Genomic DNA, 26,494 nt, shown 5'->3' on the forward strand with positions numbered 1-26,494 from the left:
AGAACTCCTGGAAAGATACTCCTGGAAATGAATAGCAGTATGTTTCTTCCAGGGATGATGGGCAGCTGGAGCCCAGGTTGGGAGGGACTTCCTATTGTGTACTTTCCCTTGTATTTGAATTTTGAAGCATGTGGCAATACTTATATTGAATAATATAATAACAAATGAGTGAGTTGTTCTTTAAGAGGCCCTGGGACTGGGTAGGTCCCAATGTACCCTGGCCCCTGGAGCCACACCACTGGGACTCCTCATTAGGTGGAGCATGAAGTTGTTGGTCAGTGAGGAAGAGGCTGTCCGTGGAGCAGCCATCAGGCTCCTCTCCCTGGCTTACACCTTGAGGGTGCAAATGGACGTGGCTGGAAGGCCAGGAATATTTTGGTGAGGGAATCTTGTTCCTCTGAGGCTGGGCATAAAGTCCTTAGTGGATGCCCACTCAGGCAGGGAGGCTTCTGCTATACCACCTTGTTCCTCCCCTGCGCCTCTCCACACACGCCCCACCCGGTATCTTCCCCCAATGACTTATGCTTGCTCCCTCATTCAATAAGAATTTGCTTAACGCCTGGTGATGCACATTGCACATTGCTTGGAGAAGCTCCATCAAAGAGACCATTATTATTCCCACTTTACAGTTATGGAAACTGAAGCGTGCACGGGTTCCTAAATTTCCCAGAATGGGCAGAAATGAAAGTCAAGGTGACGGCTCTCTTATTTGGGAGTCCTGATGCTCCCATGCTGCACTTCCTGCCGCGTGGGTTAGGTCTGGAAGCCATTGCTTCCATCTCTGTCCCAGGTGGATACACAAACAGGGCTGGGCTTATGCAGTTCCCGGCCTGGCCAGCGGCCATGGGTGGGTGGAGTGGGCGAAGCTGTAGACTGAGTGTGTCCTTGTGTGTCATTGTCAGGAGTGTTTCCTGGGTGCTGGGCTCACCGGGCAAAAGACTAACCAACTGCCTCTTTCCCCGAGCTGGGTGCCGGGAGTTGAACTGCAGTTTGTGTAGAGTGAAGTGGGCTGTCTGCTACGAAAGAGAGTGGGTATGAGAGATAGTGGGTGGAACTGCTCCTTTAAATAATGTCACCTGTGAGCCCCAAATGGGCCAGGGGAAGCTCGGGAAGAGGGAAAGGGAGGTTAGGGGAGCAGTGGTGGAGCTGCGCGGCACTGCTGGCAGGCCATCTGCCTCCTGTCACAAAGGGGCAGAGGGAGGCCTGCGGAAGGGACAGACCAACAGCCTGTCACCTTCTTCACGGCCCCAGGTGGCGTCTGGCTTAGATACATGGGCAGAGACTTCCACAAACACTGACTTATTAAAGTTGAAATTTCACCACGCATCACTGGCATCAGCAAACAAGTCCAGGTCCAACGAGTCCCTCGTGCCGTTTTTATAATGTATATTTAAATTATGCACACAAAGTGCATTTTTCAAACTTTATTTTTAAAATAAAAGCAGTATATGTGTACAATAAAGAAAACTCGGATGGTACAGAAAGACATAAAATCAGAAGATAGAATTTCCCCTCCCTGCTCATCCTGGATACTTCTCCCAAAGGAGCGATAACACATTCCGGATGCTCCATCTCAGAAAAATTTTATGTACACGTGGATGTGTTCATGTGATTATACTACATGCATTTGTATATTTGCACATATATATACACACTATTTCAATGTGCTCCAATGGTAACGTACCAAATACTATCATATCATCATAGCACTCTTTGGCTTTTGAGGGGTAGTTTTTATTGGGTTGTTTTTATTGGGTCACTTTGCATGATCCAAAACACAGAACAGGATTTGGGAGTGTGAATTACTCAATGGCAACTCGTGCTATGCCATTATTATTCTTGTTCTTAGTGGCCAATATGATCTTCTTTAGCCCCTGTGTGACCTTCTGACTTTGTTCCCATAATTTCCTCACACCCACGTACCTCTTGGAGAACTTTCTGTTTCACCCTGTATGAGTATTCATTCATTGCAGGGCTGCAGCATTTTTTATTGATCCAATTCTATGTGGATGAAAATTTAGTTTGTGTCCAATTTTTCTTTGTTTATCGCTGTGATTAAAACTAAGGCTACTGGGAACATCTTTCCACATACTTTTATCACATTGTTGCAAGTGTATCCAAAAGGCCAATTCCCGGGAGGTAACTCCTGGGTCAGAGAGTTCAGTATTCAGGCTGGGAGAGGTGTTTCCCCAGGGCTGAGCCCTATGACAGTGCCACCAGCAGACCTGCGGATGCACGCAGCACTCTTGCCTACCTACACTGGCTCTCTCTGAAAGTCACTGACAGTCTGACTTAGAGGGAACATTATCTTGCTTTGCTTCAAATTTCTTTCATCACAACAAAGGCTGAGCATCTTTTCATGAGTTTAGCAGCCATTTCTATTTATTTTCCTCCCCCACCCCAGTGCTTTTTAATTCTATCTGATTCCATTTCTAAAGGTAGAGAGCCCTTCCAGCCTATCTCGGCTTTCACCGCCCCCTCAGGTCGCCCATCTCTTTAGAGAGCCAAGCACTTTCCCCCAGACTGCCTTCTCGCCTGGGAGAGATGGAGCAGCAGCAAGAGTGAGCACTTGGGCTGAGGCTGAGGATGAAGGGAAAGCAGGAGACAGATTTGCCAGAGCTTGCGTGCCTGCTGTCTCCCGTTCATTGCACTGTGCACAGTACCAAGGGACAGGTGAGACGGACAGCCACTGGCAGTGATAAGGGGCATGGGCTGCCAGGAGGTGCTGGATGATGCCACAGAGCCAGAGTGAACTCAGCACCTGCCCAGCTGCGAGCCAGGTATGGGCACACCTAGCATGGCCTTTGGGGTCCTTTGGGACCTGATCTCAGCATGGATTAGCTCACATTCAGGCTTGGAGTCAGGCTCAGGGAGCCCCTGGCCCTGCCTCTTATTGTATGTGAAACTACAGGTCAGTGCCAAGGTATTTAAGAACCTCAATATCTCCTCCTCTGAAATGGGGTACTCCCTCTTCCCTGGTGCTAGTGTGAGGATTAAATCAAAGGTTGTCAAATGCCGAGAGCTATGACAGTTGGTAGCTATACACATACAATAAGAAATATTGGACTAGTGTGGGGGCTTTGCCTAAAATCTAAAGATAAAACTTTTTTAAAGTTTCCTTTATGCTGAAACTAGGTTTTTGTTTTGCCATCTCAGAAATGTCCCTTTTAAATAAAATGCTGACCGTATCTATTTATTTTTCTCTCCCTGGCACTTTTTAATATTATTCCTTTTATTTTTTTAAGTGTTTGTTGCTTGATTCTGTTTTTTTGTTTGGTTGGCTGGTTTTAATGATCTTGGCAAAGTAGAAAGCTGACAGTCTTATGACGATCCCCATTTTTTCAAGTGTTACTGGTCCATGATATCCAATAGTCTGGGAACTGCCGTGTGAAATGAAGAAATGTATGAAAAATACTTAATACAGAGTCCAAAGCAGAGAGAGTGTGCAGAGGTGGGTGGTGGTGTGTCAACACTGGGAAAGTGATGATGGTGGTGAAGATCATGTCACACTGATAGATGTGGCCAGGACTCTTGTAAAGTAAAAGTAGCCATTCTGGGAATCCCAGGCTTGACATGCCCTGGGGACACGTGACAATGAGCTCGTCCACCAAAGCAGCCAGGCAAACTCTCGGACACCTAAGGGCTGAGGAAAGACATCTTAACCCTAACTCCTTATCCTTCTCAGGGCCTTGATAGACTACTGTCCAGGAATGAGAAAAATAACCACCCAGGATCACCAGGACAACTAAGGCCTGGTCCCCAGTCCCCTCCACACTGGGGGTCCCAGCCCCCTATGTTTCACTGTCAGAGACCCCTCCTATGGGCCCTCTCCATCAGTGAGCCCAGCATACACCTGCTCTCCAGCTGCCTTCTCCTCACACCAGACTCTCTGGGTGACAAGTGTGTCTGGAGCCAGCAACCAAAGGACTGGCTTGGTATCATGCATGCAGAATGTGGCCTATTGCAGAAGGCTCTGCCTTCCTTCTGCCAGGCTGTGGTGGAGCAGCCTACGATGTTAAGGAAGGAACAGAGCAATTTACACATTTCCCCATTTCTGTCACCACCACCCATTTCAATTAATATTACAGCACAGCCCAATAATCCAAATCCAGATGCCCTCACCCCTCTCAGTCATGTGCATCACATGCAGGGGAGGACATCACCCTCCAAGAGGCAGACAGGGAAGGTCAGCAATCTCTAAGAGAGCTAACACAGCCCCAGGCAGCCTGGCCACCTCAGAATCAAGGACTCAGGCATGGCCCCTCTGGAGAAGGCTCTGCAAAGACCCACGGCCTATGGGAAGGACCCACTATTTATAAGGACTTTCCTGTGGTCCCATGGCAGAGCCAGGGCAGTGGGGGTTGTGGGTGGTCAAGAGCTCCCTGGTGCTCTTAATTCCAAAAAGGTGACCCTGACCCCAGGCTGACCTCTGTATCCTGCCCTGCCTGTCTTGTTCACTGGCTGTCTTATCTGCCCCGCAGGTATATGATCACCAGCCTGGACCGCACCCACGCTGGCTTCTACCGCTGTGTTGTACGGAACCGGATGGGGGCCCTGCTGCAGCGGCAGACGGAGGTCCAGGTGGCCTGTGAGTATGACAGGGACATGGGGCCCACAACAGATCTTCAGGGTCCACCCCCACCAGTCGCACCTTGGGCAGAGCCAAATCCTCTGCCTTGGGCCAGTGGTTGCCCTTCCCACCCGTCCAAGCAGGTCCCTGCATCTTACCCGTGGTAGGACCAACACTGAGAAAGGATGGAGCTCTCCAAGGCCACACAGCGGACTAGTGGCTCGTGCATGTTCTGGCTCTGTGACCCTGTGAAAGGCCAGTCTAGAGCTCCCTGGCACTCTTGGTTCCAGAAGAGGGTGACATCTCCCTGTGCTCTTTAAATAGGAGCTGCCATTGATTTCTTGAAAGCAGGGGCTTTGCCACTGACTTTTTGCAAAGCTGCTTCAGACATGGGGAGGTCTCTGTAGAATGACCAATTTCAACCTTACAAGCTGCTAAACTCTTGTTAGCAGACTTCCCAGAGCTCCCCTGACCTTGACTTTTCTGTGCTCTGGCTCACTTGGCCCTGGGGCAGCTTGAGGCCCTAGTGATCCTCAGGAGTTTTTAGGGGAAGTTTCAAGTGGGTAAGCCAGAGCTCAGACACGGAGAGCGAAATGATGAGTCAGTGCTGCCAGATGGGCTGAGTGGGCAAAGGGTCAAGTGGCAGGCCCCCTCCAACCTGTGGGGGTGACAGCCTTCTCCCCAGTACCACCAGTCTCTAGGAAGACCGTCTCAGCTGTAAAAGATGGTGTCAAAGGAACCCTGGGGATGAGGGCCTTGCCCCATGACTCAGCATCCCCTACTCAGACCTGTCCCTTCCTCTATTATCTGCTGTCTGCTGGAAAAGGGACGCATTAGAGGCTGTTTCCTTCTGAATCTGTTAGTGGGGGAGGTCCAAGTTCATATTTCAGGATATAGGGGCGTGGGAATTCTTAGTGAGCTCTAAAATTGCACAAAAAGGGACACTCCCTCATCTAGAGCCTCATATAGGGGCAGACGCAGCTAATGCAGACCAAGCTTGCTACTCAGAAGCAATGGAGAGAAATCTAAGAGCAAATCTCATATGAGGCAGAGCGTTGATAGTAATTATAGAAAACAGCCGTAATCAAAGTGAAGGATGCTTGTCCCATAAATCAAAGACATCCAGCTCATGCCCAACCCGTGCCACAGCAGCAAACCTGGGCTCCCAGCACTGGGCTGTGAGCGGCTGTCATTTCCCCAGGATGCCCATGGAGTTTCATTTAGCCCATCTGATGATTCAGTGTGCAGGGCAGGGTGTGACTGGACCTTCACAAAGATTGCATGTGCGTGTGTAGACACCAGTATATGCAGTCATGCTTGTGAGGGTCATTCTACCTTTTCCTTGTGTGTACAAGGAGAATGAATATATATGCAAGTGTGTGCACATGGACATGTACATGTGCTGGAGCATATACTTGAGTCAGTCTTCCTTTCCATTCACTTGTGCATTTGAGAAATATATGTGTGTGCAAGTATGTAGCTCTGCATTGCATGTATCTGTGTGTGCACATGAATGTGTGCATATGCATATATCCATGTATTTGTAGTATGTGCTCCCAATTGTGTGCATGCATTTGTGTGTGTGTATGGATGCACAAGTCTGGGTGGGTCTGTGTCCAGGAGAGAATGATATGGAGGGTTACAGCATGTGCACATGTGTATGTGTGCCTGTGTGTGCAATTGGAAATGCCACACAGGATACCACTGATTCCAGGTTGTGGCAGGGGCAGGGTAGGACATTTTGCTCTAAGCCCTAAGTTTATGTAGATAATAGGAACTTTCCAGAGTTGAGAGCCCCTGAGATGTGATGACACTGCCTCCTGGGTTGGCTGTGCCCATGAAAAAGGGAATGGAAGGGAAGTCATCGTGACTGAGATACTCCTTGCTTTGGGCATGACAGGAATCCAAAAGTCGTAGACTTAGACTCTAACGCACAGTATGTACACACCCCTGCTCATACAGTCGAAAACCCAGCATGGAACACAGGGTGAGTGGTCCTCCCTGGAACCAGAGCAGACAGTTATATGGTCTCTGCCTCAGCCCCACAAGGATCCTCCTGCCCTAGAGCTGCAGGATGGGTGTGGCCATACCATGTGCACCTGTAGAGGGCAGAAGACCTTCACTAAGGACAAATTGAGCCTGGTATTTTCCACATGCTGCAAGGAGGACCTCAGATGGCCTGTTCCCTGTCTCCAGATATTCACAGCCCGAGAAGCAGGTAGAAGGGGCCTTGTGCACCCAGGCACCTTAACCTTCTGCCTGGCACACAACCCTGAACTTTTCTTTCCCCTACACTGCAATCTCAAGGGTTCTAGATCACTCTGGACAATGCTGGCAATAATGACCCAGGTTTAATGACACATGGAAGCCTGGCCAAGCATGAGGGACACCCAGGACTCTGCAGTTGGTGAGATCCAAGATGTAGGTGAAAGGCTTGGAGAGGACACATTACAGGGCTGACCACGTGACCTGGTGAGAAGGTGGGCTTTGCAGCTGGACCACACTGGGACTACACGTTTGTCCTTGATCCCTAGGGAAACAACTGACCCTCTCTGAGGCTTACACAGCTCAGGTACCTCATCTATAAAATGTATTTAATAATCCCTACTTGCTATGTTCACCCTATGTTCTTGAGCTCATAAATGCCAGTGTACCTAGCCAGTGCCTATATATAACACACTTCAAATCAGTGCTGGTTACTACTGCAATTAATATTCCATGTTATCATTTTAAGGAGAGAAAAAGCAAGCCACAGAATGCAACGGCTTCCCACATGCTCTCCTGGGAAAATGCTCAGCATGGAGCCAGCACCCTCTCCTGTCTCTCTGTCAACTCACACAGTGAGATTCCCGCTCTGCTCCTTTTGCCTTCTCAAAGCCATGGGTCACCCTGAGCTCCAGGCACCTCCTGGCTATGGCCATGGCCACAGTTCTTACCATGTCCCCACCATCTTTCACTGGGCTGCTGGCGCTGCTAAGCTGCACAAATGTGGTCACAGTCCCATGGCCAAGAAATGGGACACCCTGAAGGGCTGAATGAGGGAGGGGGAGGACTTAGGTTTGTTGATTTGTGGCCACCAGCTGCTGGTCCCCTAAACCACAATGGGCCCCTGGTACTGCACATGGCTTTGCAGATCTAGATGTACTTTCCTTCATACTGCCATAAAGTGGAAACCACTGTCTGCAGTCCTTTGGGCCCTAAATTAAGGGCTCTACGGGAACCCTAGAAAGTCCTAGAAAGTTCCTGGCCCTTGAGGAAAATGTTCATCTCAGCAAGTAAAGACAGTTTCTCCTGGCCTGGTAGCTGCAGTGAGGTGAGGAAAGGATCCTTCTCTTGCTGGTAAACCTATCTTGTCCCATGTGGCTTCTCCCTCTAGTTGTAGGTGGATAATCCACTGTGCATAGCCCCTGGCCTGGGGATTCTTGATGCAGGGAGGGATGAGACCCAGCCTGGGTCACCTCACGCATAACAGCACTCTGTTGGGCAGCACACAGCATTGTCTCTGCTGCTTATCCAGCCAGCAGACTGAAGTCCCCCCATCCCCATGTTACAGATGAGGAAACTGAGGCTCACCTGGGTTATATAACATGTCTAAGCACGAAAATGCTGGGGCCAGGATTCAAACCCATGGCTCCCTGGTTCCAAAATAGCCTCATTATGCTGCTTGAGAGCAAGAGGAGAAAAATCAAGAGGAGTGGGTAGGTGTGAAAGGAGACCCGCTGGGGTCCAGCTCAGACGGAATCATTCGGTACCTGGGGCTACAATATTCCATCCAACCCTCCCTGCAAAATGATGCTGCCTCCACCTGGGATGAATGCTGGTTAGCGGCACTGGGGCAGAGAGGTCTACAGCTCACATGATTTTCACATGGCCTTGGGCTCTGTAGCGTGCTAGGACACAATCCTTGTACCTTAAATAATGACCAGGCTTGAAAGTGGAGTTCAAAAGCGTGAACTCTAGCCCTCACCAAGGACCTAAGCAGCTTAGGATTCTTGGATCATCCCTTTTGCTCTGGGCCTGAGTTTCCTGGTGTGTAAGATGAGATCTATTTCAGCTCTGTGTTAAGGTTAAATAACTTCTCAGCTGAAGGACGGAACAGTTCAACAAGGAACCCAGAGTCTGCCCTGTTTGAGAATGTAAGTTTTGTGAGCCACTACATGTCAAGATGAAGAAATCAAGGCTCCAAGAGGTTAAAGGACAGCTCCAAACCCCAGAGCCAGTATCTCTCATTTCTTCTGTCTGTTAGGGTGTAACCGTGAACCTACCCTTGAGCCCTCGGTCACATGCTAGCTCACATCTTGCAAGCTGGGTGACCTTAGCCAAGTTCCTTAACTTCTCCATAGCTTTATGTCCTTGTATATAAAAGGAAACGCTACCACGAGCCCTTCCCTGCTTGACTGAGTAACTGCAAGGATTAATGAATTGATGCTCACAAACCATTGCAAATGGACCCTCTCCTGGGTGACACTAGGGGAGAGCAGACTTCTGTCCCTCCAAGATGTCACCCAGGAAAGGCAATGTAGAATAGACATTGACAGCTTTCCACTCTGTGTACCCAAGCAGGGCCAATCCCTGCCTCCGCTCTGCTGTGCTGGGCTGGGACTGAGGAGGCAGATGCAGCAGACGGTATGCAGTCTAAGAAGCTCCCTTATTCGGTCCTTAATCTGAGCTTGCATGACTTTGTGAGGTCCTCACTTGCCCAGCTCGATCCTGGCCCTGCAGCTCTCCAGGCTTCTGCCTCTGCTGCCTGTCCCTCTGTCTTTGTGAGGGGGAATAGGGCGCAGATCCTTCTTCCCGAGCTCCCCCTCTCTGACTCTGTCCTCTTCCCCTGGGACGGTTTTGTCCCGTTCTCCAAGCCAGTTCCTAGTGGCCGCTGCCCGGTGCACCTCTTTCCAGGGGTTCCAGACCCGGGCAGCCTGCACCCTGGCTCCCAGTCTCTCCACAGAGGGCCTACGAATTGGGTTCTAATGAGAAATTAATAAGGCAGCTGCGCTAACAACTAATGATAATGGCAAAGTCGTTACAGAAAGATTTTTACATGGTTTTAATTACAGCAATTAAGAGGAAGTCAATAAAACATCTCCCCCCCCCAGCACCGTTCCTGTCCCCACACAGAGCCTGTTCTTTGTATTTTTAAAGTCCCCATAAATTCTTGGTGTTCAGTGAATGTGGAGAATGGCCAAGAGGATTGGAAGAGCTCTCCAGCATCCAGAGACTTCCCTGAGCCTTCGGGTTGCCATACCCAGGCCCTATAGGAACCCACGGGCATTGCGATGTCCTCAGCCCTCACGGGCATGGCTCCAAAGTGGAAGTGCCCACCAGCACCAGACCCAGCCACACCCTGGGGCAAGGGCCCTGCCCACCCCAAGAGCCAGGCCTTCTTCCCCTGTAACCAGCAGCGTGGCAGCTCCTCGCCCATAGTGGGACGGACCTATGGGATCGGCTGCAGTCCTGGGGCTGGGGCAGTGCCTGAAACACCTTCATGGGCTGCTTTTCCTTCTTCCCGTTCTTAGGCGGGAGCACTGGTGCAGGCCAGCAGGGACACGCAGCCACTCAGGAGCCATCATGGCATCTGTCTGCTCATCCACGCTACCTGACTACTCAAATCGCTCTTTAAGAGCTGTCATAGCTGCATGGTGCACTGCTATAGGCCTAGCACTATTCTAGGCTTGAAGACACAATAGAGGAAAAAACCAAGAGTCTGTCCCTGTCTCAGTGAGTGTAGTGGGGAGGCAAAAGCTAAAAGTGAATATAGACTATTATATGTGAGGCCCTTGAAGGGAAATAGAGGAAAAATGAAGACAAGAAGGATGGGAGGTGGGTGCGGGGCTCTTAATTGATACCGTTTGGAGGGTGATTACTCTGTGGAGGTGACAATGAGCTGAGTCTCAGAGGAAGAGGGGAAGATAAAATTCCTGCTCAGGGAACAGCAAGTGCAAAGGCCCTGAGGGAGTCCTGGGGTTCTGAGGCTGGGGTGATTAGAACAGCATGAGGAAACAGAGAGTAGAAGGAGTTGAGCTGAAGAGATGGGCACCCTAAGCTGTGGTCAGAACAAGGCAAAAGTCACGGGGCAGAGGTGTGGTAGGTCTTGTTGGAGGAAGACAGGTTTTCATGACAAACATGTGAAACCACAATGAAATGCTGTTCTATGTCCATCAAACCGGCAAAACCCAAGAGTCCAATCAGACCGCTTAGAGTGGGAACCCACATCACTGCTGGCTGGAGTGTAAGCTGGCAAACTGCGGAAACGTGAGCCACTGTTTGACGTTATGGGTAAAAATAACATGCATACACCCTACAGCCCAGCTGCTCTTTTTGGAGTCACAGCCCCTAGAGACCCTCACAGCCTGTGTGCCAGATAGCCCCAAGAAGCCATTCCCATTCATAGCAGCAGAGCACAGCGTGTGGATCAGACCGGGAGGGCACAGCACTGTGTCACCACGGCCCAGGGAACTCCACGCAGCCATAAACATGCCTAAATTAAAGGCAAGGGCCTAGCTAGACTGTCACAAAATCATGCTGCCCCAAAAAGCATATTACAGAAGGCTTCCCCCCAACACACAAAATAACCCCAGGGGTAAGCAAGCACTTTAGTCACAGGTTGTTTCAGGAGGCCCTGAATTTGGGGAGATGAGAAAGAAAGCTTGGCCACCGTCACCACCGCGTTCAGGAGAGTAATCAGCCCAGGGCAGGGTGCAGGGCAGGGACCCCAGTAAGCGGACAGCATTTGGCAGTGATCTGGCTTTTCTGTGGGGTGGTTGGTATATGAACATTGCTTTATTCTTCTTTTTAAACTATCCGTGGAATTCTATTCACTCTTTTGTATGCATGACATAACTCACAAGTTTAAAAGGATTTAAAAAATAAAGAAAAGCAGCGACCATATTTTGAAGTGGAATACATAATTTACAGAACCTTTTAAGCTATAATAAAGAGTCAGTTATAGGCCACATCCAGCGGGGCCCCAGAACTACACTCCTTGCTCTTGGGGAACTTGTCAGCTTGGCCCTACAGGCGCGTGTATCCACTTGCCATTGTGGCAGGCACGGGAACACATGGCACTTAGGGCACTGCTGGAAAGGAAATTTTGTCTGTTCCTGCCTGAGTCTGAAGAGTCCCCCCAGAGCCCTGGGCACCACCTTTGTGCCCAGCCTTCCTCTAGTCTGTCACCCTGCATGGATTGGCTGTACCAGCTCCCTCTTAGCAGCCCTCACCACTGCTGTGCAGTTGTTCATGAACATGCATGAGCACGAGACAGATGTTGCCTGCTCAGGCAGGGGCTCCCTGAGTGACCTAGGAGGCCCGTGTGACCAAGTAGATGGAAGGAATGGAAGGAATAGCAGGGCTCTTGGGCCTGGGAGCCTCAGTGAATGGAGAGATTATAAATGGAGGAGTCGGGGAGGATCCATGCAGAGCTTAGATGACCAGGACAACTGAGCCCATATAGATGTGCATGTATACAACTATCCACTGCGTGATAACTACCCATCTCGCTAACACATGTACATAGTGTGCACATATACACATCCATACAGCCATCCATCCCACTATACAACCACTCACGCACCCACACATACAGTCACACAACCATCTACCTGCCACATATAAAACATACATACGTACAACCATCCATCCACCCCTGCCACTTATCCCACCGTACAAATATACAGACAGACTTCCAGCCATCCATTCATTCACTCTTCCATTTACCCAACTGCTCACTCCTCCATCAGTCAATATTCATTAAAATGGAGCTTGTTATGTTTTGAGGATTGAATGAGATAATGCACACAGCCATCCATCCTGAGCAAACAGTCCTCCACGCAGCCTCCTCTGTCCAGCATCCATCCATACACCCAGTAAACCCGCACCCTGCCCTAGCGACCTCTCATTTTCCCCCACTGCTGCTCCCCTTACCTCCCGGCCCTCACAGGCTTATTTCTACTGGGCCCAGACTGGACCTCTGGACCCCTGTACACACCCTTGCTGAACACCTCCAGATTCACGTCTTCACCGCGCCTTCCTCCCTACCTCAAGCAACTTTCCTTGCTATTTCCCCTCAGGGGTTCCTCCCCGCCCGGATTTTAGCTCTACAGAGCATGGACCAGGTCTTCCTCCAGCGCCCACCACAGGTCCTAGCTGAGCCACAGTGAGGCTGTCCAAGGAGCTGCTGGCGATGGTGCTGGCCGAGGTTGGAGCCCGCTGTGTGCAAAGCACGAGCCTGGCCTCTGCGCGAGGTTGACTCCTGAAGGACCTCACCAAGCTTGCGGTTTAATGGGAGACAGGGAAATCCGTGGGCTGTAAGGTAGGCAAGAGGCAGGGAGGGTGTGCACAGGGAGGCTGAGCCAGGCCAGCCCTGGTGTTTCACACTGGACACGGTGTTGTGTCGCATAAGCCCTCCCCTCGTCGACCAAAGGGAGCCTCATACAAACAGCAGAAGGAAAACACTATTACAGCAAAATTGCTCTCCATTGTTTAAATACATCTGAGTCCTGTGAAAAGTTTCTTAAATAGATAGAATTATTGAAGAACTGAAATCAGTGTGATTTATTGATGTAATTTTTATAGACAGAGCCAAGTAATGGAAATTAATAAACCACTAAAAACATATATTTATTCAAATTGAGCTTGTCAGGTTATTGGGAGGATTAAATGAGATAATGCAGGGAAATAGACCCAGAAAGAACCTGGCGTGGGTTAAGTGCTCAACAAATCTGTTTTTTAATTCTGTTTTGATAGTTTGGGATAATCTTTATTGAAGAGGTGATATTTAAAGCTAAACCATGAAAAATGTATAGAATTCCCATATTTTGATACTCAAAGTATTGGGTACAATTTTCACCACTTTTATATACTCTTCTAGGTTCTATGCTGAGTGACAAATCACTGCAGGATGCACTGGTGTACAGGTTCTGTGACTCTGGAGTCTGGACAGGGCCCAGCAGGGACAGCCTGTCTCTGTTCCGTGATGGCTGAGGTCTCAGCTGAGACATGTGGGCTGCAGGCTGACGTCACCTGAGGCCTCACATGTTTGTTCAAATGTCGGGTACTGATGCTGGCTGTCACACTGGCTTCTGTTCCCTACCATGTGGCCTGTTTCTGTGTCTGCTTGGGCTCCACTGTGCTTCCTCAGGACAGTGGCTTGATGCCAATGTCTGGCGAGTGAAAGCCAGGTAGAAGCTGCACGTTTTTGATATCCTAGCCTTGAAAGTCACACCGCACCACTTCCAGCATGTTCAATGGGAGGAAAAGACACAAGCTCCCAAGACCCAAGGGGAAGGTACATAGGCCAGCCACCCCAGAGGGAAGGGAAGAGCATCAGACTCATTGTGCAAAAGACATTTGGAGAGGGAGATAAATGTTGATACATTCATCTTTCCAGTGATTCAGCCTTGTACACACAGATTATCTCACGTGCTCCTCAGTTTAACCTATGGAGAAAGTACATTTTTAAAGTTTTAATTTTGTAGAAGAAGAAATTAAAGCTTGCCAAAGTCAAAAGTTTTGCTCAGTGTCATAGTTTACAAGTATTAGAGGTAGGATTTGAACTCCAGTCTCAAAGTGACCTGAGCCACATGGATATACTGCCTATCTAATTTACAATAAGAATGCCAATGGTACTTTCCATCTTTTGAAACTCTATTACGGCTACATCAGGATGCTATAGAACTATAGAATGTCAGTGACTCATGGCCTATCCTGGTGGCATTTCAAGCAGGTTGCTCAGCAAAAATAAAGGCCCTGAGATGGGAAGCACAGCGTATGTAATTCATGGTGGCAGGACATGGTATGGGCCCTAAGGCAAGAAAGGTTGGGTGAGGTCCAGCTAGGTGGGACCCTGAATCCAGCCAAGGAAATCCAGATGTGATGCTGACGTCTCCAAGCAGGCCAGCCTGATCAGAAAGTTAATCAGGAACCGTGCGTAGGAGGAAATGGGATATAGACCATGCTGGGAGTCAGTGGCTGGAGGCAATGGGACTTAGCTTGTTGGAAGGACTATGACAGCCTGGGGTCTTGGTTCATAAGAGTGATAGCCCATACAGAAGCTGAGTACCTTGTGGAGACAGAAAGGAAAAACACACCAAAGACTTCAAGGGTTTTAGCTTAACCTACTAGGGCAGGGTGGTGGCGGTGGTGGAAGCAGCAAACAGAACCAAGAGTGGGAGAAGGAGGACTTGTCCGGGAGGTGATGCAGGGCCTTCCTGATGAAAACACCCAACAGACTGCTGGAAATTGCACCTCGGAGCTCAGGGAATAGCTGGAGAGGAAACGCGAGTCATGTGCAAAGAAGTTTCAGTCAAGACCAAGGGGACAGTGTGGCCCCAAAGAGAACCAAGTCCAGGGCTTTAAGGAACAAGAAGGCCAGAGGTCTCCAACTTGGGTGAGCAGGGAAATCAGCAAGGCAAGGAACAGAGACCCAGGGGCCTAGTGGCAGGGCTGTTCATTGCCTAGGGAGGAGGAAGGGGAGACACTAGTGGGTGAGCCAACCCGCAGGTGACTCAGATGAGCGACACAGGAGAACCCTGGGCTGTCTGCAGCCAAGATGGTGTTCTTGGCCCTGCCTGGAGCTTCTCAGAGATTTTAGAAACACCAGTGCCTGGGTCCCACTCACCCTGATGGTTCTTCCTTTGGGAAAACTAAAGGTTCTAAAGATTCACAGTTCCTGATTAATTTTCTGACCACACTGTTGGCTTGTTTTGAGCATCTCTTTGTTGATCCAGGAAAGTGTAGATCCACTTTCCTGGTTTCAGGGTCCCTCCTAGTTGGACCTCATCTAACCTTTCTTGCCCTAGAACCCACACCATGTCTCCCACCATGTCCTCTCACTAAGGAGCAGCCAGGATGGAGAACTCTAAGGGGAGGAGAGGAAGAAGAGGCCACGGTGTCACGGAGTTGAGAAACAATAGCTGCCACGGTTAGAGGAGTCTACGTGGCTTAGGAGAGGAGACCCCTTGGTTAAAGAGCGACCATGAGGAAACTAAGGTCCAGAATGTATGGTCTGTGCCCCTTACTACACACAGGCCTGTGGCCCTGGGAGTGCCGGCCAAACACTTCGTAGGTCAGAGCAGTGGTGGGGAACCTGTGGCACGCACCTGCAGCAGCCTGCCTATTATCATTGAAAGCACTGGGTTAGAGGATGGAGTGGTGCACTGATGCAGGATGCTCCCTGACTGGAATTCCCTTCCCCACACCCTGTACCAATGAAATCAGAAGCTTTGTTTGGGGGTTGGGAGGTGAAGCGCCCAGCAGCACTGTTTAACTCTTCAGGTATTCCTGATACAGGAACCAGATGCACAGTGCATATCACAGATGAACCTGGACACTCATCGAGGGCCTCCTGATAGGTTGCTGGTTCTGGTCCAGTGGTTTGGGTGGGCTGAGACTCTACGTGTCTACTGGGCACCTGGATGGTCCCCGTGCTGTAGGCCCATGGACTACACTTGCATTAACGAGGATGCACACTGATTTTCAAGGGTATGGTAGAATCTCCATGCCCCTTTCCAAAACCCCTGACCAGGCCAGTGCTGTGAGAATCAGTCCCTCTACTCCAGCCCCAGCTCAGCAAGCAGCCAGGGAGCCAGAAAAGCCTCCCATGTGTATCCTCTGCTCTCTGCTTCCCTCCTGGTTGACAGAATATCAGAACCAGGATAAATGCTCTACCCTTTTCCGCCAAGGAGCTAGTCATGCTTTGAAAAGAGCAATATGGTGTTTATGTTTGCACATATGCACAGTTGCACACACAACACCCCCCAGGCACCGAGGGGGTTCCTCTCCACAACACAGCCCTTTATGAGGGTCCAAGACCCCAGATGCTCCAGTGTACCCCCAAGAGCACAGAAGACGTGCCTCACACCTACGCCCCACTGTGCCAAAAGCAGTGCCATAGGGCAGAGCAGAAACGGCAGCCCAGCTCCAGAATTCCATGTCTGAGTTCCTTCCTAGCCACATGACCTCGGACAAGTTAATTAACCAGAGCCATTTTAGTGGTTTTTTCACTTATAAAAGGTGTGAAATAACGATCAGCCTCTCGCGGCAGTTGGACAAATCGATTGGTTCAAGGATATATGGATACATGTGGATATAAATGGATGTAAAAACCAGACTTGTGAAGCAGGGTATGTCACAACCTTGGAATGGGGTGAGGTACTGTGACCGCATGACATCCTCTTGCTGTGTCATCTTGTCTGTCTCATACTGTCCTGCTGCTGCAGACACTGTCCCCAGGAACCAGGCACTTCCTGAGGCCACTGATCCTGTTTACCTTCTCCCACTGCAGACATGGGGAACTTCGAGGAGGGTGAGAAGTACCAAAGCGTTTCCCATGGAGAAGCTGCTGTCATCCGCGCCCCACGCATTGCCAGCTTCCCTCGGCCGCAGGTGACCTGGTTCCGTGATGGTCGCAAGATCCCACCCAGCAGCCGCATGTGAGGCACTGCCCTACAGGGACAATGAGGGAGGCTGGCCCTGGGGAGGAAGGCTGGCCAGGTACTGCACAGAGCCCTTCTGCAGAAGCCTGTGTCTGGGACAGGGCTAGTCTCAGGACCTCCTGGGATGGGGACATAAGTGTAGTTTACAAGGGACTGTCTTGGAATCTACCTGTGAGGACTTGGGACCCCCTGGGGATCCCGGGGCATTGCCTCCATGCTCAGCTGGAGAATAATTCTCCAAAAGTATCTAAAACACCCAAACATGCACACACGCACACACACACACACACAGGCCCAGAGGCCCAGAATTTAAGCCAGCAGTGCTAGGGTGGTGGCAGGCTAGGCATCTCCACTGCAGTCCAGTGGGTGTGATAGGTGTGCAAGGACATGTGTGTTTTGGCAGTGAGGATTCGATGTGGCCAGGGGAGGCCTGGGAGAAAGATATGTAGTGCTGTCAGTTTGCACAAGGATCCTGTGTGCGCCCCTTTGCCTTGGCCCTGGCAGCCTGGCTCGTAGGCAGGAGTGGCAGAGCCAACACTGCTGCCCACCACAGAAGGCCAGGAGCACAGCGTTCCTTCAGAAGACCCTGCCCTCGGGGTCCTGAAGCCAGCCGCAGACTTTCCTCTCTGTGCCTCCAACTCCCCTGGACCCCCAGAAAGATTCCTCCTGCCCTGCTGGGCTTCCTCTTAGAGTGGGCCCAGCCTGTCATTCCTATGGAGAGTGGGGGAGAAGGCAGACGGTCCTCAGCTTTGGGGCCTGTTAAGTTCCGGGACAGGAGAGCAGTAACACAGCGTGGTCCTAGTGATGATAGTGGCGGTTGTTTATTGAATGACTGCTGTCGTCTCAGGACCAGGCCGAGCACATGCACATCTCTTCTCCGAGAAACTCCTCTCCCAGTCTCTTCTCTTTCCCATCCCCAGAGCATCTGCTGCAAGGCTAGTTGCTGACTGGATGACTCTCACAACTGCTGCAGGAATTGGTTGGCTTTATCCTCGCTGTACAGACAGTGCAGTGAAGCTCCCAGAGTTGAACTCCTTGGCCAAATCTCATAAAGCTAACTCCAGCCTTGCTGACTCTAGGTCAGGGTCTGTAATTCTTGCCTTCTGTGAAACCTATGTGTGAACAGGCACACAGACTTAAAGAAGGGACTCTACTTGGGAGAGCTAGTCCTGGCACAGAAATTCGCAACCTGGCTAACTGTGGAACTCATTTGGGAGCTTTGGAATCTACTAAGGCATTCTAATTTAATTGAAATGGGCCATAATATGGTCATCAGAATTGTTTAAAGCTCTCTATGTGATTCTAATATGCAGCAAGTATTGAGAACCTATTATGTATCAGTCACCTCTAGTCTCCAATAGTGCTGTATAACAAAACATACCAAGTGCTGCTAAAACAATGAAGATTTGCTGTATTTGTCTTAGGAGTCTGCAGGTTGGTGATTGAGACTGAGCTTGTCTGGGTGCTTCTTCTGGTCTTGGCTGAGATCAGTTTTCTGCAGATAGCTGGATGGCTGCAGGCTAGATGACAGATGACTTGGCTGTCCTCCACATGTCTCATTCTCCTGCCACTTTGCCCTCACATGTTCTTGGGCAATTACAGAGAAGCAAGAGAAGAAGCAGAAACATAAATTCTGAGCCTTTGCTAACGGCCCACTGGCCAAAGCAAGGACGTGGCAGAACTCAGATTCAAGAGGTACTCTGTGTCCATCCCCTGCACCTTGCCATTGAGGAAGAAGAGCATAGGCACATGGCACAGGGTGACAGAGAGTGAGGGAACAGACTGGAGCAGCACCACAGCTTACGAGGGACTCATACTGTGAAAGTCAGTGTGTCAGATTATGCTGTAGAATGTGGCTCCACACAGGTGCTGGTGAGGGGAGTCCCAGCTCTTCTAACTCCCTTCTGAGGCTGCCCACACATATTGGTGAGGGCATCCTGTAAGCGATGGGTCAGTAATGGCTGCGGGGAACACCGCAGACATAGTAGAAGTGCCAGAATGCCCCTGCACAGCCAGGGTAGACATTGCTAGTCAATCATGATGCTCTTTCCCATGAGTCTGAATGGGGCCTCAGAATCCTTTTCAACACAATATTGTCCTTTTGCTAGCACCTTCCACCTCCTTTTCTTATCTCTGGCCCCTCTCTTTTCTGTCTTTCTTTCTTGCCTCTCTCATTCAGGATAAAACCACCCTGGCCTGCACACACACACTTGCACATTTGCTGATCACCCACTCCTGTCCCTCACTCAGTCTACCAAGTACATGCTAGCACACCCGGGGCAGCTTTACCTTGGTGATTACCATAGAGTAATACTCAGCACTGAGCAGAAAGGAATCCTGGAGGCAGGTCCCGAGGGGCTGCATGTCTGAGCTCTGTATCTGATGAGTGCAATCAGCCAGAGAGGCTACAGGCCGAGGGAGGTGCTGCTGTCTACACAGGGCCATTGCTACCACCAAGCCGGACAAGGATTAGTGCCACCCCATGAACCTCAGAGCTCACTATTGAAAAAGAAACAAGATTCCTAACAGAGATGCAAGCTGTGGACTTTGGGCGCATTCTAGGATGACTTACTTTATTCCTCATTAAATGACAGATTGAGCTCCTACTGAGCAGAGAAGGGAGACAGCCGAAGAGGAGCAGTTGTAGAAAGTGGACAGGGATTGGACCTATCAGAGGAACCAGAAAGGGCCTAAAAACATGAGGTCAAAGGTATTTCCGTAAAAAATAACCCATCCCCCCCAGAGTTGAGCACAGCTTTCTGTGCCCCCCAGAGACTTCCCCCAGCTTCCCACATTGCAGGTACATTTGGGTACGGTAGCATAGATGCCATCCCAAGGGCCACAAGCAGCTGTGTGCATGCTGGCAGTGAACCATGGTGTTGTTCCTTGCCTGTGTATCAAGGGGATGGTCATCACACGGATGGCTGCAAGCCCAAGAACTTCCTTGCCCTCGTTGGGGTCAGTGAGGCGAGGAAAAGGCCTCTGGGCCTTCGGTTTCACTCCATGCTCAGAGCTCAAACCCATACCCTGCAGGGTCCAGGCCCAGCTGCTGCCCTGCAGGCACTGGGAGGAGCAAAGCTAGCTGCAGTACTAGGCAGATCCCAGGCCCCAGCGCTCGAACACAGAAAGTAATGTGTAGCACATTGAACGTCCTACCTTGGCTACAGGGCAGGGGGCTGTTCCCTTCACACAGCTGCTCAGGGTGCAGGCTGCTGGGGCTCTGCTGTCAGCCTTCCCAGTCACCCTGCTCTGACAGAGGAGAGGGTGCAGCAGGAGAACAGTGCAGGGTCCCTGTGGGCCAAGTCTGGAGCATGCATGTCCCCTCCCCCACACTGCCCTGGACATGACAGGAAGCTGGAATCCAGCAGCAACAGTCCTCTCCAGGAGGGAAGCCGGAACTGAGCTGGCCATCTCTGCCTGCTCAATGTCCGTCCCACCTAGGACAGGCTGTCTGCATGGATCAGTCCATTTTCCATGGCCAGGCAGGGTAAAGGGACAAGGTTTATGTCAGCCAGTGATTCTATAGGTCCAAGATCAAGGGACCATATGTGGTGTTGGCCTTCTTGCCTGGCAGGGTGGCACGGGGTGTTGTATAACAAGAGACTGGGAGTGCTCATGAGTACGTCTGTCTGTCTGGCCTCCCTCTTCTTTTCAAGCCACCAAGGTTTATTCACGGGGCTGCACCCACGACCTCATCTAATCCTAATCAGCTCTCAAAGGCCCCACTGCTAAATACCATACCTGGATTAAGGATTTTAATGCCTCCCAGTGTAGCTTACATATGAACCCTTAGGGGACGCATTCAAACCACATCAAAACCACAGTACTTACTCAACCATGCCACCCAGAGATTGTCATTTCCCCCAAGGGGGCTGACCTGTGCACCATGAGACTCTTGATTAACAACATTCCTGGCTTCCACCACTAACTTTGAGTAGCACTTCCATGGCTATGGCAACCAAAAGTCTAAACATTGTCAGTGTCCCCTAGAGGACAAGGTCATCCCTGGAGAACCACTGAGGTAGAAAAACTATCATAGTGTAAAAACATAGCTAAAGAACGGGACAGGCTGTGAGCAGCCCTCTTGATTCATCTATAGCTGTGTTCACTGGAAGCCAAAGGGGGTTCCAGATGCGCAGGTGAAGACAGTGGACTTGCAGGGTGCCTCGCTTAGACCCAATGCACTGTAGCCTGGCAAAGGATATAGCTGAATGCTGGCCTTCAGGATGCCAGTGCATTGCTACCTGCAAAATTTCCTCCATCCTGAAGCCAGATTGGACCAGGTGAGAACTATGGGCAGGGCCTGCCAGTGTGTGTCCCCAGCAGCTGGAACCTTAGTTCTGTTCCTCAGCTCATACCCTGCCCAACCACCCTGTACCCAGCAACTCACAGCCCAGACTCCCTCCCCTGGCCTTCAGCCCAACCACATGCTACCCTTAGGGACAGAGTTCCCCTGCAGGAGGCTCACAGGTGTGAAAATGGTCACCATCCTGGTCCTGTCACCTTTAAAATATTTTAGCCTGGCTCTGTTCCATTTCCTACCATCTCATTAGCTGGGGGTAAAAAGAGCTTTCCAGGAAAAGAAAAAAATGGGTATCATTAGAGCCTCTATGCATGGGAGAGGGTTTCCCCACCTCCTGCCCAGAGCTCCATTGATGGGACGGGTCCTTGTAGGTAAAGGCACCGAATCAGGAGACGGACACAGCACATTCAGGCTGGAAAGGAGCTGGGCTGGAGAGGCATTAGCAGGGATGTTTATTTGAGAGCCTGCTTAAAACTCTGTAACATTCACCTAATGGGAAAATTTGAAAAGAATTCAACTGGATTTGTCCTTGTTAAACTAACATTAAGGATGTTTAACAGCTGTCTCGGGCACATCGCATTACAATCCGGAGATAGACTTGGCAAACTAATGGTTTTGTTGTCATCAGGAGAATGGGTGAAAGGCGTGGGCAGCACGGGGTGGGCAGCGCTGCCCACACTATCGCATCTGCATTAAGGACCCCAATTTCTCTGACTGGGGGACTCGGTCTGCTGAGGGGCTGCATGATGGGAACTCAGTAAAGGGAATGCCCTGGGGACAACTGGCCCATTTCAAGCCCCGTGGCACAGCCTACCTTTTGTGTGTCCCATTAGCCAGAGCAGCTGGTCCCATTCATGTTCTCAAGCATCAGGAAAGGGGAAACTAATCCCCAGGCAGGGGACTAGAGGGAGACAGGACTCTAGAAGTCTGTTTCGGGCAACCTGTGGTTTTTGAGTCAGCCTACAAAAGGTCTGGGGCTAAGACAGCAGTGGAATGGTCCTGCACATTTCTGGGTTCATTGCTATTGCTCATCATTGACTCATTTGTTTCATGAACACATTTTTGGTGCCTGGGTGCTCTGATGGGGAATCAGCCTCACGAAACCATCAAGGCTGTGTCACTGGAAAAGGCAGAATTCCATGTCCCTGGGGTGGGACTAGGAAGATTTCACAGCCTCTGGCTGTCAATGTACCCAATTTTAATCTGACACCAGCACCCAGAGATTGTTGGGGCTCGCTGCCTACTAGTTGTGGGTGGGGTTTGAACAGCGAATGACTGGAATAGAGGTTTGCTACCTCTCCTCTTTCCAGCTGAAGTGAGTCCATCAGGCCTGCATCCTCAGGTCCTGGCTCGCACTCCCGGGAGGCTCCAAGCCCCTCCAGTCCCTGTGAAGGAACCCTTTTCCTCTTCCCAGAGCCATCACGCTGGAGAACACCCTTGTCATCCTGTCAACGGTGGCTCCTGATGCAGGCCGCTACTATGTGCAGGCTGTTAATGACAAGAACGGAGATAACAAGACCAGCCAACCCATCACTCTCGCCGTGGAGAGTAAGTAAGCACAGGGACCGGACGTCTCAGAGCGGGTCATTAAATCTCGGGAATGGTGCTCCAGGGGGTCATTGGGAAGATGGAATGGAGGGGGTGGGGGCTGCGGGTGGCAGCAGGGAGCTCTCCCGGGGAGGAGAGCGCAGCTGGGTGCTGTGCTTTGGTGCGAGTACCAGAGATGCTCGGAGAGTACTGGGAGCTGGTCTGAGACCCTGCAGCAGGAGATGGGACTATTCCCAGAGCTGTTAGCAGAGCCACTGAGCCCAGGGAGGGGAGAAACAGCAGGAGACAGTGTGCCTGTGTGGACCACAGCCATCCCGGGCTCAGGTGCTGACAGAAAGCACTCCAGGAGATCAGAAGCCCTTTTAAAAAAAAAAAAATACACTAACTGCCTCTGCTCAGCTGGCAAAGCTCTGTTTTTTGCTTGGAGTCAGGTGGCTCTCACTAACAGGAACACAGGCTGTCCCCCACCTCCTAGCTAAATGTGCCCCAGTCTGCCTATCCTCGGATGCCCCAGGGACGTGAGGGGAAAGCCCAGGAAGCACAGGAAGGGAAACTCCTTGAGAGACCTTTGGCAGAGATTTGTCCAATCGAGACTGGAGCCAGGGATGTCGTCCCAGGCCTGGCTGTCCTCTGCCAGGCTAGGTACTCCCTCCAGGCCCATCCCAGGAACAGAGAAGGGGGATGGGATGTCTGGGGTGCCAGCCCAGGCTGGGAAGCAGAGACCAAATCCAAGTACATGGGTGAGATTAGCACTTCCTGTAGCAGCCAAACCCCGCATAAGCTGAGGGAGCCAGATGTTCACGTCCCTTCACATCTGTACCACTCCCATTCCCAGAGCAATCTCATTTATCATCCATGGTCTCACTGGAATGTACCCACCAGCAGTGAGATGAAGGCAATCAGGGACCTTCTGGTGCCTCCCCCAGATCCCAGCTGGTGTGCACCAGTGCCTCCCTCCACTGCCTCTGCCAGCCCCATTCCTGAGTCTTCCAAGCTCCAACAGGATCCCTCCCCAAATTCCCAGTTTCCAGGTAGAGAATCCATTCTGGCTGCTGACCCATCAGAGTCACAGGATGACTTTCTCACTGACCGGAGCCAGGCTCTCCGCTGAGTCCATAGCTTGAGCCCCAGCCATGCACGAGCCAGGACTGCTGTTTCTATGAGAAAAAGAAACTGAGTCACAAAGGAGAGCTTTTCCCCATATATTTCCCAGGGACCATATACCCAGCGTGTTACAGAGCCTCGTCACGTGGTTAGAGGCAGTGCCACTAATGCAGTGGCTCATGGTCCAGGTCTAAGCCAGATATCTTTCTGGGTGACTCAGTTGACCCTAGGTGGGGGAGCCTTGGCTGTCTCTTCCTCCTCTGCTGCCCAGCTCTTCACAGGAGTCAGCGCTGACTATGGAGTCCCTCACTGCGCCTTCTCAAACCAGCCCAGCCACCCAGCTGGCCCTGCCCACCCAGTGCCTCACCCAGCTGGCTGTCTCTCCCTGTCACTCCTAGCTGCTGGTCTTGCGCAGTGATTTGTGGTAGATTGAGAGGAGAATCGGCTGATGTTTAGCTAATTTCCCCTCCCGTGAGGGACTGCGCTTCAAAACCCTGTTCCTCACTCTGACATGCATCCCCCAGCCTGCCTGCCTGCCAACCAATTTGTGAGGAGCAATTGCCACCTTACCTGCCACCAGCTCTGGCTCCCTCCCGTGACCTCTGCAGCCTCCCCCACCCATTCCCGCACCCCAGCTGCTCTGCTCTGATCCCGCATGGATTGTCTTAGCAGCCTTCTGGGAGCCCTTGGAAATGGGGAAAGATAGAGGAAGATTGGGGACCCTGGACACTGACCCTGGCCCAAGTAATCCAGGTGACTTCCACATGGACCAGCACTGCTGGCCTCACACTGCCCCCGGTGTGAGAGACCTTTGAGAAACACAATTTTAAACTTTTGGGTAGCCCCATTTTTTACAAAGTAAAAAGAAATAGGTGGAATTCATTTTATGAATATGTTTTATTTAACCAAATACATCCCAAATATCCTCTTATACACCATCAGTGTAGGAAATATTAGTGGGGTATTTTCCATGGGGTTTTTGCAGATTAAGTCTTTGAGATCTATGTGTGTTTTATGCTTCCGGCTCATCTCAATTTGGAATGCTAAATTTTCATCTGAAATACGTGATCTGTGTTTCTATTTCATGGAATTTACAGCTGAAAAGATAGAGTCTTATGCCCAAGTTGTTCCACACATACTTAAAAATGTTCTAATAACTGAATTGGGGAATCTGTTTTTAATTAAATGTAAATTAGTTAAAATTAAATCACATTAAATCAAAGGGGCATTTCAGCTACTCAGGAGGTACATGAGGCCATGGCCTTGTGTGGTACGGTGCTGGTTTTAAGGCCTGAGTGCCTTGGTGCTCAGGGTGGCTGCGCAGCAGTGTCCCCGGATCCTGCCCAGGAGAGAGAAGTGGATACAGCCCAGCTTCTACCCATAGGACCTGTGGCCAGCAAGGCCACATCGCCCCTGAGCCTGGGGTTCCTCAGTAAGGCACCGCCCATGACACAGCTGACAGCCTTAAGCAAGATGACCTGGGGAGAACGGACTGCCCTAAAAGCCCCTGGGAAAGACTGTCAGGAAAATTATCCTGGGCTACTGCCTCCAGTGTGACCTGGTGTGAGGACCGCCACCTGTATCGTCCTGGCCTGGGGGCCCCCATGTCAGGAGCTCACAAGGAAGATGCTTGTTCCTACTTCAGCTTGCCTGTGACTTTCCTAGCTCAGCATTTGGTACTCCCTTCATTCCTAAAACCTCACCACCTTGGGGCTGGAGCAGATTTCACTTAGAGTAAGCCTCCGCCAGAGCCACCTTGTGTTGCTGGACTCGGCGGGAAGGGGCCGAGCCCCACAAAGGTGGGGGACTCTCAGCTTCTTGCCATCTTGTACGTCTGGGCTTAGTGGGCTGGGACCACTGGAGCCCTGTCGGGGCATGAGTTTAATGAGACACAGGTCCTGTGTTGGTGTCAGAACCCTCTGCTCCCCCTAGCTGGTCACAGAACACCTAGAGACAGAGGAGATGGCTTAGAATGCCCTGTCCGGTGCAGAGACCTAACAGCAGGTGTGTCCCGCAGAGGGGGAGCCACATCACCCTTCTGCCCTCACCCCAGCCAGTTCTCCACACTCTGAACTCACCTGTCACTTTGTACCTCAGTCGTGGGAGGCAGGCAATGAGCAGTAATAATTAACGCAGTTTATAGATGAACAGGCTGAGCTCAGCAACCCAGACAGATGATGGAATGCACTTCCCAGGGGCATACAGGGAAGTGACAAAGCAAGCACGGGACCCAGGCTTCTCTGACCCACAGCCTGCACCCCAGCTTCTATACCTTATGTCTCCTGGAGCTGAGCTCAGTAGGAAACTGCTGTGTCCTTTCATGCTGCTCCCCACAGAACGGGACCTGTTGCCTCCTTTCTCCACTTGGTTGGAAGTGGCTCCTTCTCTGCCACCTCCAGACCTGAATCACCGCCCTGGCCCTTCTGGCACCCACTCCCTGACTCTCAGTTCCGTCTGCCCTCCCCACACCTGATTCCCTGAGCTCCCACCACCTGCTGCCCACCCTGCGTCCCCTGCCACGCTTTCTACTGCATCACTTCT

General features: G+C 51.0%; 1 protein-coding gene across 4 annotated transcripts in view; it reads left to right on the forward strand.

Moving 5' to 3' along the window:
* Sdk2 (sidekick cell adhesion molecule 2) overlaps positions 1 to 26,494 on the forward strand; it is a 257,497-nt gene that overhangs the window by 146,143 nt on the left and 84,860 nt on the right. For all 4 annotated transcript variants that reach the window (XM_063242371.1, XM_013147067.3, XM_013147066.3 and 1 more), the window contains exons 3-5: positions 4,482 to 4,588; positions 16,848 to 16,995; positions 22,716 to 22,849. In XM_063242371.1, coding sequence (XP_063098441.1) covers positions 4,482 to 4,588; positions 16,848 to 16,995; positions 22,716 to 22,849 — 389 coding nt within the window. The remainder of the gene's footprint in view (positions 1 to 4,481; positions 4,589 to 16,847; positions 16,996 to 22,715; positions 22,850 to 26,494) is intronic.

The sequence above is a fragment of the Cavia porcellus genome, unplaced genomic scaffold (assembly GCF_034190915.1).
Source record: "Cavia porcellus strain 051 isolate PalLab524CR breed Dunkin Hartley unplaced genomic scaffold, mCavPor4.1 scaffold_32, whole genome shotgun sequence".
In the NCBI taxonomy this organism is placed as follows: Eukaryota; Metazoa; Chordata; class Mammalia; order Rodentia; family Caviidae; genus Cavia; species Cavia porcellus.